Genomic DNA, 12,722 nt, shown 5'->3' with positions numbered 1-12,722 from the left:
TGTTTATTAAAGTGGTTTATATTCAGTAATTATGCATAAAGTACACCTCAATAATGCTTTCTCTTATAATGGGAAAACTAATCTAATAGAAGATTGTGTTTTTAGAGTGAATGTCATAAGGTGAGAAATTTCACAAGTCAAAATATTTAAAAATATTTTTAATGATGCATTAAAATCTATTAAGTTGGAAATATAGTTCAGAATTAGCCTTCATAAGATTAGTTTTTTTAGTAAGTGATTAAAACTCCATCTGTTATTCTAGAAATAATAAATGGTAATGTTCAACAAAGGGCTGATTGTTTTAACAAAGCACTTCAAATAATTTATGAGCATTTCAGATGCAGAGAACATGTCTGTGACAGAAATGCAGCTTCTGTTCTTGTTCAAAAATAACATTGCCATCATGAAGAATAAATTAGAAGCTGTACATGAATGCCACCTTGTGGATTTCCTTTTTTCTTTCTGAGAAAATGCACAAGTTAAAACAAACCCATACCAAGTAAGTCAAGAGACAGGGATAAATAATAAAGTAGAGACAGGAATCCACATCCTGCAATGTCCAGAGTCATCAAAGAATGTCAGATAAATTCTCAGTTTAATTTAGTTAAGTTGTTATTAATGATGTATGAATTTGAATGAAGTCAGATTTCTAAAAACTGACATCAGAATCCAGTGAAAATTAAAATCCTTAGTACAGATTTGTCGGATTTGTGTTTTTCGACTGTCCTCCTGACCGCCAGGGGGCAGCACGCGGAAGAAAGTTTTGGTCGCAAATTCTCTTTCGAACACAAAGAAGACGAACGTAAACAGAACCGAGTCCCCCTCTCAACAAGGTTTCGTCAAAGTTTGACTTTATTTAAGCAGTTATTGGATGTAAAATATCCATGATAAGAAAGCGAACAACTTGTCGTCGATACTCGATGAAATAAATTAACCAGACCGGAAGTGGCTTACTGTAGTTAGCTGTCGTTAAGCTATCATGTTAGCTAGCTAACCAGAGCGGAAGCGGCTAACTGCGGTTAGCTGTCGTTAAGCTAGCAGCGATGGATCCCCTCGGTGTGGTCGTGGATGAAGTGGCTTTGGAGGGGCTGGACGGAACCACCGTCCCCACCCTGTGGGTCAGACTAGAGGACAGGAAGCCCAAGTTTCCCCTCAAGCTCGACGACTGCACGAAGGAGCTCATCTGGAAGTCGCTGATCAGCAACGCCGACCTGAAGTTCTACCAACTCCCGCAGGAGAGAGAGGACGTGGTTCTGCTGGACAGGCGAGTGGAAGTTCTGCCGGCTCCGGTGTCACCATCACCGGGACTCCTCCTGGGTTCTCTCCGGGGGCAGCAGATGTGTTCAGAACTAAAGATGCGTCCTTTTTTTTTTTAATGCAAAAAATAAAAGTAAAAAAATAGCTGTTATTGTTTAGTATCACCAGTATTTTAGTGATCTATAGTCATAATATAGTCAAAAAAAACATTTAACACAACCATAAAAGTCATATAGATTCTTTATTTACTGTTATAAGTGAAAAAACAAAACAATAAATCCTATATTAGCCAGTCTTTTCGCTTTTGATGCCATCTTTCCTAAATTGCAGCATGAGATGTTTAAGTCTAGGTGTGTTTGAGTGATGCATGTGTAATAATCACTTTGTGATACTTGTTTCTCTGTGTTTTGAAGTTTTAACACCTTCTCTTAGGAGTTTTGGATTTAATGCAAACTTTTTTTTGTGTCTCAGATATGAAGAGGTCGACCCAGAAATAGGCATCCAAAACACACAGAAATCTTCTGCCGTATGGAAAGAGGTCTACCCGGTCCATGTTATCGAAAATCACGAGGGGATTCAGGGCTCGTGTGCCGCCTTCAAACAGAGGAGGGACGTCACCAAGGAGGTCCGCTCCAAGTCTCTCACCCCCATCGTCAGCTTGCAGGAGGCTCTGCAAAGGTTGGTTTACTTATCAGACATGATTGTCGTATTGTTTTAAGCATATCTCCTATCCTTATTTCACTTTTTCCCACTTCTTTGTAACAGATACGGTCGGAAGCTGGTTGTCGTGGCGTCTCAGAAGCTGCGGTTCAGGACGCTGATTGGCAGAGAGAGCGATCCTGATTTAAGACTCAACGACGACTCGTACTGCGTGTTGGAGCGAGTGGGCCGAGGGCGATGGCAAGGAGAGCTGCAGAAAGATTTACACGGACGTGCTTTCAAGTAGGAGAAACACACACACACACACACACACACAGAGTAAAGGTGTTGATGCCTTTCTAATTCAAACTGCTGGTTTTAATGTTCGTTGTGTAACAATCAGTGTGTTGTTTCAACAGGATCGATGCTCGGAAGTTGTTCTACATGAGGAAGTCTCTGGTCAGACACGGGCTCATCACCATGCAGTCTTATTGTACGCGACTGAAGTCGGGTCAGCAGCAGAGCTCCATTCTTCTTCTGCTCAAACGCTTCCACATAAACAGGTTTGTCTCAAATATTGTTTCTCTTCTCTGCTCTGGTTTAGAGAGAGCAGGTGAGAACTGCCTCATAATAACGATTTCATAAGTGAAGAACCGCTCATCCGATCCGCTTCTTGTTAATAACCTTATATAAACACAACTTTTACCACTTTGGGGGGTAGATTTGCTTGTTTCATCATCTCCTTCTGCTGTTTCAGGAGGTCCAAGTACGACATCCTGATGGAATGCGTGTCCAACATCCTCCAGCAGGCTCCTGGTCAGTTTGTCACTTTGGGTGCACTCAGACAGCATGTGGTGAGCGTCTCAGTTTGTTCCCTCATGTATTTTCATCTTTAAAGAGTTCAGGATGACGTGTTTCATCTGTTTCTCCTCAGAATGTGAGCGAATCGACGTTAAAACGAACTCTTTTATACATGAAATCTGCTAAGCTGGTGGAGTTTTTCCAGTGTCCTCTGGAGGACCTGGATCCCAGCGCCGGGCCGTGCCTCAACAAAAAAGGTCTGCATTACAATGATGATGTTAATGATGAAAGATGATAATAATCAAAGGTGTTTGCTCTCCAGGGAATAAAGTGCTTGTGCGCTGTCTCAAACTGCTAAAGCCTTACTCTAAGAAGAGCGTGGCTGATGATGATGAGGACGACGATGATGAGGACGACGACGACCCCGAGGCAAAGATGAGGGCCCTGCCTTCAGAGGGTCGACTCATGGAGCGCGACGTTCTGTCACAGGCCTACGACCTCAGTGGGTTTGACCTCTTTCCTCTTTTCTGATTGACCTTTGGTCTGACCTTTTTGTTTTCATTTGCTCCCTTTAAGAAACAGTAAATTGATGAAGTCTAGATTCCAGTTGGCATAGCAACCTCAATGCTTCCTCCGTTATTACGGTATGTCTGAATTTGTCTTCCTTCAGTTCTATCTTGCGGCACCAAGGGCGTCCCCTGCAGCGCCATCGGGATCAGGATGAATGTCGGGAAGCTGGAATCTCGTATGATCTGCCGTCGGCTGGAGAGGCTGGGTGTCATTAAGGTGAGAAAACATTTCCTGTTTGTATTTATGTGTTTACCATCGAAATGAATCTGCTCTCTACCAAAAAGAATATTATGAAGACCTATTTTTATGACATATATTCTTAAAAATCTTACGTCTTCCTCCTTGCAGGGATTCATGGAGGACGAGGGTCGACAGAGGACGACAAAATACATCAGCCATAAGTGTGTATCGGGAAGTTATGTGGATTTTGAAATTCTTACTATTTGCATCACCTCAAAATGTTGTAAATATTGTCGCTCTCATCTTTCTGGACAGATTTGTGGGTGTCAGCGATCGACTGCAGCTGTTTGTGAAGGAGCAGCAGAAGAACAAGCTCCTCTCCTCCTCGGCGACAACGACGTCCGACGCGACGGCGGCGGCGGAACGAGACGACGAGACTCCTGCAGCGGAAAAGACGACTGAGGATGCAAGAGGAAGAGAAGAAGGGGAGGCTCAGGAGGTGTTTGTCGATGAGCAGGTGGACGCCGCTGACGAAGGCTCAGGTGGAAATCAAGGTGCAGCAAAAGAGGAATCAGGGGCCGAAAGGAAAAAGGCAGTGAGGAAAAGACGTGCGAAGAGCAAGAAGCCCAAAATCGACGCAGCGCGAACTTTTCCAGCCGAATGTAAGATCTGTCTGCGGACGCTCTCCTCTTCCTCACCCCTGATCATAAAAGAACCGGATGAGTAATGGTTCTGTTTTCTAATTTCAGCTGAGACTCCAACCTGCAGCAAATCCGCAGTTACTCCTCCTTCAGCCTCTCCTGCAGCGGGTAACGTGTTCTCTCCAGCTCCTTATGAGGAAACAGGTTTTTTTTAATGTAGTTGACTTTCTGGCCACACGGGGGCAGCAGACGTCACACGCAAACAACAACTTCTTATTTCCACACCCAGCTGATGTTTTATCATTACTCCAAAGTGTGTGTTGTGTCTTCTTCATGATCATGTCTCTTCTATCAGAGCCAGCTGTACTTGAGGAGGAAGAGGAGGAGGAGGAAGAGTCCACCTCAAGTCCCGCCACGCCTTTGCCTCAGAACGAGACGCTGAATGTGAACCCAGCTGTTAGCAACATCGTAGAAGTCAAAGACGTCCAGGTCGGTGTGACGTGTGTTCGTTCCCTGTCGTTTTTCCGTGTTTCTGGGTAACCGTTGGTAACCCTTCCCGCCACCTCCAACAGGAAACGTCGGGTAAGACTGTCAAAGAGAGGACTTCTGAAACGTACCGCCTGCTGAGGAGGAAGAACCTGATCGTGGAGGCCGTCAACAGCATGAAAATCGTGGAGGGTCTTTTCCCGTCAGTTTTTGTTTGGTTCATTTCAAATCATTTAGTCTCCTGGTGAGAGCGGAGACCGAAACCGCGACGTGTCTTCTTCCTCCAGGCTGAAGAAGATGATCAACGACGAAGAGAAGCAGGAAGGGTTCGTCAGCAGGTGCTGCAAGAAGACCATCCTGCGTCTGGTCCAGGGGCTGTCCAGAGAAGGCTTGCTGAGGCTGTACAGCACCACCGTCGTGCAGGACGGGATCAACAAGAAGGTGAACGTGAGGCCGACGCGTTTTAGAATGAATCTAGAGGATGGTTTTTATGTCAGGCTCAGTATCAGCACACGTAATCTTAAATAAATGTTTCCCAACGTGGGCAAGAAGTAGAAAGAAGACGTGCTAAGTGTTCATTGTTTCTCTCCTCCCGCCACCAACACCCTACACGTGTCATTTCCTCCCATCTGTAGGTAGAGTTGGTCGTTCATCCGTCCGTTCAGCCCAACGACGAGATCGTGCAGCAAGCCATCGAACAGATCCGCCTCAAGATCTCCAACTCTTACACAGCTGCATGGTGGGTAAAAAAAAAAAACACAAAGAAAGAAGCGTAGAAGGTAAATGCTGTGATATTTTGATCATCGGTGTTTTATCCTCCTCCGCTGCCCCCCCCCCAGTCAGCAGCAGGCTGAGGAGAAAGCCAGAGCAGAAAGCCGGAAGAGCCGCGCCGAAGTGAAGCAACAACAGACCTCGAACGACGACTTCAAACCTGAAACAGGTTCGGTTCTGCGGCGCGTTAGAAGAGAAGCGTAGCTTTGTTTGGCGCTGGGTCTGTTTGGCTGCTTCTTTTCGGCTGTTTTAAAGGCAGTCGGGCGCAAAGAATCAACGACCAACCAAAGTGTCAGAATCGGTGACTCCTCACTTCCTGTCGTTGTAGTTCGTGGACTGGGGAAGACGCTCGGCTTCCAGCCTAAGATGATCCGCCTGCGTCTCATCCATAACTACCTGTGGTACCTGATATACGGCCACTCGCACCAGTACAGCTCTGCTGGCCCCGCCTCCACCGGGGAGGCGCCAGACGACCCGACCGGCTGCGATCCCGACGACGGCGGCTCCGACAGACGGAGTGCCGTCTTGGATGCGGCGTTACCCGGTGACAAAGAGGAGAACCAGAAGGAAGGGTCGGAACCAGGGCTAGCCGAGGATAACATGACAGGTGAGATGACATCGGAACCCTCCACCCCCCCTGAAATCCCGCTTTAGGGAGGAGTTACTTGTAAATACGAGGCCCAAACTCTTTCCCGTCGTCTCTCGCTGACAGTTTACGTCGACGAAGAGTCGTGGAAGAGGTTCGTCCCCCCCATCCGGCTGCAGAAGGACGTTGGCGGCGGCTGGGCGATGATCGCCGACCTGCTCGTCTGCCTCCCTCTGTCCGTCTTCATTCAGATCACACAGATCAACTATAAGGTGAGCGTGTCGCTTAACGTCCAGACGGGGATTGTGGGAAAACAGAATCCTAATCGTTGCGAGCCTGACAGGTGGAGGGGTTGGAGGAATATCTCAACGATCCCATCAAGCAACACCTTCCCATCCGAGTGCTTCCTGGCACCATGAAGACGAAGCTGCTGTATAAAAGGTGACTTCCTGTTTCCGATCGTTCTCTCTCTGCCCTGATTGGCCTGTAGACGAAATGTTTCTTCCTATCGGTGTTTCGTTCAGGAAATACATCTACACGTTTCACGAGAACCTGCAGAAGCTGGTGTACATGGGTCTGCTGCAGTACGGCCCCGTGGAGAAGTTCATGGAGAAAGACCAGGTGAGGAAATCCGATTGGATGATGATCAGTCGATCAAATGGATCGGTTTAAATGGATCGTTTTGAATCGGAAGCGTTTGTTTTCTCCACATCTGCGCTCGTCCAGGTGTTGGTTTACCTCAAACGCAACGCCACCATCGTGGACACCACCAGCGCCGAGGCTCACTACTGGCTGGTCGCCGAGTCGCCCGACAAACCGTTCGAAAGGCGTCGCTACACGTTCAGCTCCGCCGAAGACGTGGAGAACTACTGGTTCGACCTGATGTGCGTCTGCCTCAACACGCCGCTGGGTACGTCCATCGAGGCGCCGCCACGACAACACGATCGCTCTGGGCGGCGGGAGGATTCTGATTTCACGACTCCGTGTGCGTCTTTTCAGGGGTCATCCGCAATAAAAGAAACACCGCGGAGGACGAAGCCGATCCGCTGTTCGTCCGCGAACGCAGCGTCTTCATCGGCCTGGCGTTCATGCTGAAGTAGGTGGAGACGTTGTTCTGCTTGTGAACGTCTTGTAATGCTTTCACTCACACACACACACTCACACACACACACACAGGGGCAGTCAGGAAGTGTGTGACGACGGCTCCATCCCAGGGGACGGTAAAGGAGCGGCAGGTCTGGACTCAGAGTTCTTTGGTCATCTGAAACGGAACTGGTTTTGGACCAGTCACCTGCTGTCCAACAAAAAGGTGCGAATACCCAAACGCGAGCGGAACGGATCCGTGGTCTGAATGTTGGCGTGGAGCACAGAGAAGAAAAAAAAAAAAAGAATACGATCATGTTTGTGCTTTTTTTCAGACCCAAGGCAGTTTACTAGCGAAGGAGAATAAAGTGCGACTGAAGAGCCTGTTGAATAGAAACGCTCTGAGGATCGCTCTGAAAGCTGGTGAGCGTTCACACACGCCATTCAGATTATAACAGCTGTTTTTGTTTCGTCACGAATGATTCCGACAAATTAATCCCAAAATCTTGCATTTTGACGCATCTCGGCTTCATGATATAAAAACGGGAATATGACGCCTGAGCGCCGCTGGTGTTATTAACGTCTGAAACATTATTATTTTTCTGCTTTTATGACTTTATTCTTGCAGATTTCCTTCATATATTCACCTGTGAAATCTTTAAAGTCTCGATGTGATTTCTTGTCTGTTTGACAGGAGGAACCACGGCGCCTCGATACTTGACCACCAAACAAATGCTGACTATAGAAAACATCGAGGTGAGACTTTTGATTGTAGAATGATTTTTTATTTTTTTTTCTTGGAGTTGAGCTACAAACTGCTTCCTGCCTTCTTGCTAACAGGTGGGCGTAGAACCCGCCTCCAGAAACCAGCAGGTGGTCGGAGGAAAGGGTCAGAAGAGGAAGAGGAACAAAAAGGAAGTGGTCAAAACCTCTCGCAGGAAGAAGAAAGGTGCGCGAAGCAAACGTAATATTTCACCTGACAGACGATGGGTTTGGTTTGGGAGGGGGGGGTTCATGTTTGTCTGTTTGCCTTAAAGAGCCCAAGAAACGGACCCCCGCCCACGACGAGGCCGACCACCAGGCGCTGAAGCTGATGACGCGGCAGAGGGTGGTGTGGTCGCTGCAGGAGGACTCGCTCCTGATGCTCTGCAGCGCCGCCGCTCACCTGCTCAACAGCAAGGTGAGCGCACCTGCACGGGCCACACACACACACACACACACACACACACACACACACACACACACACACACACGTGTCAAACGTGACTGGCGTCATGTTGCTGCTGTGTTACAGTTAAAAAGGCCGTTCGTCCCGTACTGTCTGGTCAGAGACATGCTCCATTCAGAGTTTGAGAAATCCTTGGATAAAACGTCTTTAGCCGTCGGACGTCGGACACGATACATCCTCAAGAATCCCCAGACGCTCCTGAACTGCAGGTGAATCCGAACGGAGGAAAACACACTTTTTTTTGTTGTTTTAAACAAGATGAATGTTCCGTTTCCATCATCGCCTCTGCGTTTGCAGGATCTGTCTGGCTGAGGTTTACCAGGACCAAACTCTGATGAAGCTGCTGGAGGAGAAGAAACCCGAACGTCCCGACGATCCAGAGGTGCCTCACCGTTTAGAGTTTTTCGTCGTTTGGTTTAAGTGAGCTTGAAGTATCCGCTTAAATAAAACCGCCGTGTTGTTTTTCAGGACTGTGGGCGGGTGTTTTCTGAGTACGTGAAGCTGCTCAGACAGAAGTACAGCTCCGCCCTGACCCCGACTGACACCACCTTACCCGACAACAAGCATCAGGTCTTTGAACGGTGAGGCGGAGGTTTGGATCGGATGATTTTGGACGAGCTGTGGCGGCTGCGTGACGCGTGATTTATAATGTGTGTGTGTGTTTCAGGTTTAAGGTGTCGGCCATTCAAAGCAGGAAGAAGACGTCAAGCAGAGACGTCATCAGTGGGTGAGGATTCAGTCTGAATTCTTGATTTCTATTTATACTAGTACCTTTCTACCAACGTACCTTTTTTACGTTAGCAGTTAAATAAAAGTCTGTTTCCATCACAGCACAGACGACATTCACACCATCGTGCTGCAGAACCTGATCCAGAGCACTCTGGCCATGAACAACAGCCAGATGAAGTCGTCCAGGTCCTTCCAGGTGCTTCTCTCCCCCTGTCCATGAAGTTTATTAAATTATTTTAGACACCATAAAATCTAAAAGGAGAGGAGGATGAAGGCGTGGTCTGTGTTTCCCCCCCCAGACCTTCCAGCTGTACAGTAAATACCACCAGGAGCTGCTGTGTCAGGTGTTCCTCCAGTGCAGGAAGAGAGGTCTGGTCAACCGCCGGCGGGTCAACCAGCCGTCCGGCCCCAAGAAGAACCGAGCGCTGCCCATCCTGCCCATGTCCTACCAGCTGTCCCAGACCTACTACAGGTACACACACCTGCAGGAACCCTGCCGTACGCTTCCTCTCACGCGATCTGGAGGTGTGTGTCCACATCTTTTCCCTTTTTCCCCCCTCCCTGGCAGATGCTTTTCATCCCGTTTCCCTCACTCGCTCTGCACCGACGCCTTCCGCTTCTTGAGGAACCTGATGAGCACCAGGACGGGAGACGACCGACCCGTCACCGAGTTCTGCCTGGAAACGGAGTTCAGGTCGGAGAGTGGGCGTGACGCGGCGGAAAAAATCACGAAATCGGGGCGGAAGAGGAAGGGAGAGAACGGCCCTGAGGCTCCGCCGAAGACGGCCAACGACGGCGCCGCAAAGGAAGAGGAGGGTCCGTCCGGCTCGGAGCAGATGGGCGGAGCCGCGGCGGCTTCGGGCGGGCCTGCGGAAGCGTCCGACATGATGGCCTTCATGCTGGACGCCCCGGGGGGGGCCTGCGCGGTGGCCCTCAGCCTGATGTGTCTGGGACTGCTGAGTGTGCACATATCCATACCCAAGCAGATGGTGGTGGTGGACAGCAGCCTGGTGGACAACAACGTGGTGAAGAGGTCAGCCACAGCTTGAAGTTTCAGTGTACAGGTAGTCCTCAACATAAGAGAGGTTGTTCGTAAGTTGAATCGTTCCTGATATTCCAGAATGGCGGTGCTGGAAGACGAAGACGAGTTCGACGATGACGAGGAGAGGGAGGGGAAAAAGAAGCTGGAAGTGAAGGCGCATCAGGCGTCACACACCAACTACCTGATGATGCGCGGCTACTGCTCTCCTGGGATAGGTTCGGAGGACTCCCTCCTTCCTTTGAGTCTGAAACCGTTTGATTGGATTCGGTTGGATTAAGTCTGGGTTCCGTTCTGTTTCCAGTCAAACGACGGAACCTGAACACGACCGACAGCATCGTGGTGGAGTCGTGTCTGATGAGGCTGAAGCTGAGACACACTGCTGATCGCCGTGTGTGTTTGAGCACGGAGGGTGAGCGCACTCACACACACACACACACACACACACACACACACACACACACACACACACACACACACACACACACCAACATGCTCACCTGCAAAAAAACAAACCCAGAACGATTCACTCACTTATTTCATTTCTAGACTTGTCGATGTCGGATTTGACCAAATGCGGTCCGTCCCTGCTGCCCTCCATCCTCACCTCCTCCGCCCGCTTCTCCTCATCATCATCATCATCATCATCATCATCATCATCATCATCATCTTCGCCCGGCGCGACGGAGTGCCCGAGCCGTTTGATCCGGCTCAGAGGATACACTCCTCAGGACACGGACGCCTGCCTTCAGATCACCAGGAGTTTAGACGAGGCTGGCGAGAAAGGCCTGGACGTGCACGACTTCTACGAGACGCACCGTCAGCTGCAGGCGCCGCGGGACGGACGCAGCAGGAGCCTCCAGCGGTACATGCAGGTAGCGTGGTTTACGTATGGAGCAAAGAAATACGCCGATGAAGTGTAATTAGTGTTCAGAACGCCCAGAAGCTGCAAAATAAACCGATGGGGAGGCGGCTGAGTGGAGATGTATCGAGCTAGCAGCTACTAGCATCTGCTAACATCTACTAACAACTACGTGTAGCTAGCGTGAAGAAACGCTGACTCTGTTTCCTTCCAAGTTTCCGATCATTAACTTTTGTAGTGTGGATCTGTGACATTTAGTCTTAGCAACAGAGAGACCGTCTCCTAGGCAACTGGAGGGAGCGATCCGCCCCACCAACCACCCCTAAATGTCTTCATCCAGCCCGGTCTACATTGACGTATCTTGGTATTTCTGCTTTCTTCTTCCTGTTTTCCGTCTGATCCACTTTTGTCCGTTTTTTTTCTGAAGGAGCTGCAGGAGGAAGGTCTGGTGTTAAAGGTGGGGGGTCTGGGCGTCCGGTGGGTTCTGATGCGGCACGCCGAGCCGTGGCTCCTGACCGTGGAATCCAAGCCGTTGTCCCAGTCGCGCCTCAGATGTGAAGACCTCCGCAAACGACACAACATCCCGTTCACGCGGAAGAGGTGGAGGCGGAACGTCCCGCAGGAGGAAGAGGAGGAGCCCCCCGCCAAAAAATCAGCCGTCGACGAAGACGAAGACGAGGGCGAGGATGGAGGAAACGCCGAAGGCTCCTCGGGCTACGGGACGGAGGAGAACGCGAGCAGAGAGGAGTCGGGGGGTGGAGATGGATTTTTAAATCTGGACGGGGAGGAAGAGGGAGGAAAGGAGAGCGTGGTAACCATGGAGACGTGCGAAACCAAGGAGGAGGACGGGAACGACAAAGAAAGCGATAAAAAAGGACGCTGCACACTGACGCCATCTACTGACAATGATGAGTGAGTACGTCCACACCGAGTGTCTCCCAGACGTGTTCTGTGTTCTCACCTCTGTGCCTCCACGTCTCACCCCCCCCCCCCTCAGGAAAAGTGTGAGTTTCATCAGCCGCCCGTGGCGAATGGTGGACGGCGGTCTGAACCGGCCGGTGTGTAAAGGCATGCTGGAGGCCGTCCTTCACCTCGTCATGTCCCGCCCCGGACTCACGCTGCAGAAGCTGATGGAGCACTACGGCGACGTGCTGCAGCCGACGGCCCTGATGGAGCTGGTCCAGGTAGGCGGAGCCTAGCCGACCTCATCCAGTGACGCACGACGCATCGAAAACAGGAAGTACGCTTCGCTTACCGCCGCGTTTGTCCCGCAGGTTCTGGTGGAGATCGGCTGCTTGACGAGGAAGACTCTGGTCAAAGCGCCCAAGCCCTCCCTGTTCCCCCGCCGTCAGACGGAGAGCCAACCCGAGGTGAGGCCGGAGGAACCGGACGCCGTGTTCTTCGAACCCACCGTCAGCTGCATCCTGAGGCTCAGCCAGCTGCTGCCCAACGAACGCCACTGGAACAACTGCCTCCCCTGAAAACACACCTCACGTCACACACACGACCCCACCGTTAGCGAAAGTCCGTTTTTGTTTTCTTGTTGTTCGGATTAACTTATGAATAAAGAGACAATTATGAATAAAAAGACAATTATGAATAAAAAGACATAACGTTCCAGACTCGTCTTTGATTGGTGGATCTCTCTGGTCGTGTTTCACGTGTTGATTTATGCTCGGAGGCTGGAGAAACACGCGTGTGAATCAAGTGTTGTGTTTTTGAATGAAAAAAGGAAGTGGAACTTGCTAAAAGAAACAACATTTGACCTGCAGGATTCAACTGAGAGTCTGAACTTAGAAGCTGCTGGTGAAGAATTATTTCCTGACTTGTTCATGAGAGGTTAAAAGTTG

General features: G+C 49.8%; 1 protein-coding gene across 1 annotated transcript; it reads left to right on the top strand.

Annotated features, from left to right (window-relative positions):
* The first annotated feature begins 796 nt into the window (after positions 1 to 796).
* Positions 797 to 12,487, top strand: LOC137600175 (general transcription factor 3C polypeptide 1). Its single transcript, XM_068321634.1, has 40 exons — positions 797 to 1,264; positions 1,729 to 1,935; positions 2,023 to 2,199; positions 2,316 to 2,459; positions 2,654 to 2,750; positions 2,831 to 2,954; positions 3,020 to 3,199; positions 3,368 to 3,483; positions 3,616 to 3,668; positions 3,763 to 4,109; positions 4,197 to 4,256; positions 4,444 to 4,577; positions 4,661 to 4,776; positions 4,862 to 5,015; positions 5,210 to 5,313; positions 5,414 to 5,514; positions 5,674 to 5,952; positions 6,058 to 6,203; positions 6,275 to 6,372; positions 6,456 to 6,552; positions 6,658 to 6,841; positions 6,931 to 7,027; positions 7,108 to 7,240; positions 7,350 to 7,437; positions 7,709 to 7,770; positions 7,855 to 7,963; positions 8,052 to 8,194; positions 8,309 to 8,451; positions 8,540 to 8,624; positions 8,711 to 8,823; positions 8,910 to 8,969; positions 9,074 to 9,167; positions 9,271 to 9,443; positions 9,540 to 10,004; positions 10,092 to 10,228; positions 10,315 to 10,422; positions 10,560 to 10,885; positions 11,300 to 11,784; positions 11,870 to 12,056; positions 12,147 to 12,487. The coding sequence occupies exons 1-40, from the start codon at positions 1,044 to 1,046 to the stop codon at positions 12,351 to 12,353; spliced, it is 6,354 nt and encodes a 2,117-aa protein (XP_068177735.1). The 5' UTR covers positions 797 to 1,043; the 3' UTR covers positions 12,354 to 12,487.
* Positions 12,488 to 12,722: the final 235 nt, after the last annotated feature.

This window comes from Antennarius striatus, chromosome 8 (genome assembly GCF_040054535.1).
Source record: "Antennarius striatus isolate MH-2024 chromosome 8, ASM4005453v1, whole genome shotgun sequence".
Taxonomy (NCBI): Eukaryota; Metazoa; Chordata; class Actinopteri; order Lophiiformes; family Antennariidae; genus Antennarius; species Antennarius striatus.
Note: the sequence above shows the minus strand (reverse complement) of the source record. Positions and strands in the feature narration are given on the sequence as shown.

What these genes read in the sequence shown, in the direction of transcription:
- LOC137600175 (XM_068321634.1), top strand. Translation starts at nt 1,044, where the DNA reads ATGGATCCCCTCGGTGTGGTCGTGGATGAAGTGGCTTTGGAGGGGCTG. An exon ending in AAACGCTTCCACATAAACAG is followed by an intron (nt 2,460 to 2,653) that starts GTTTGTCTCAAA and finishes CTGCTGTTTCAG; the next exon opens with GAGGTCCAAGTACGACATCC. An exon ending in CTCTCGCAGGAAGAAGAAAG is followed by an intron (nt 7,964 to 8,051) that starts GTGCGCGAAGCA and finishes TTTGCCTTAAAG; the next exon opens with AGCCCAAGAAACGGACCCCC.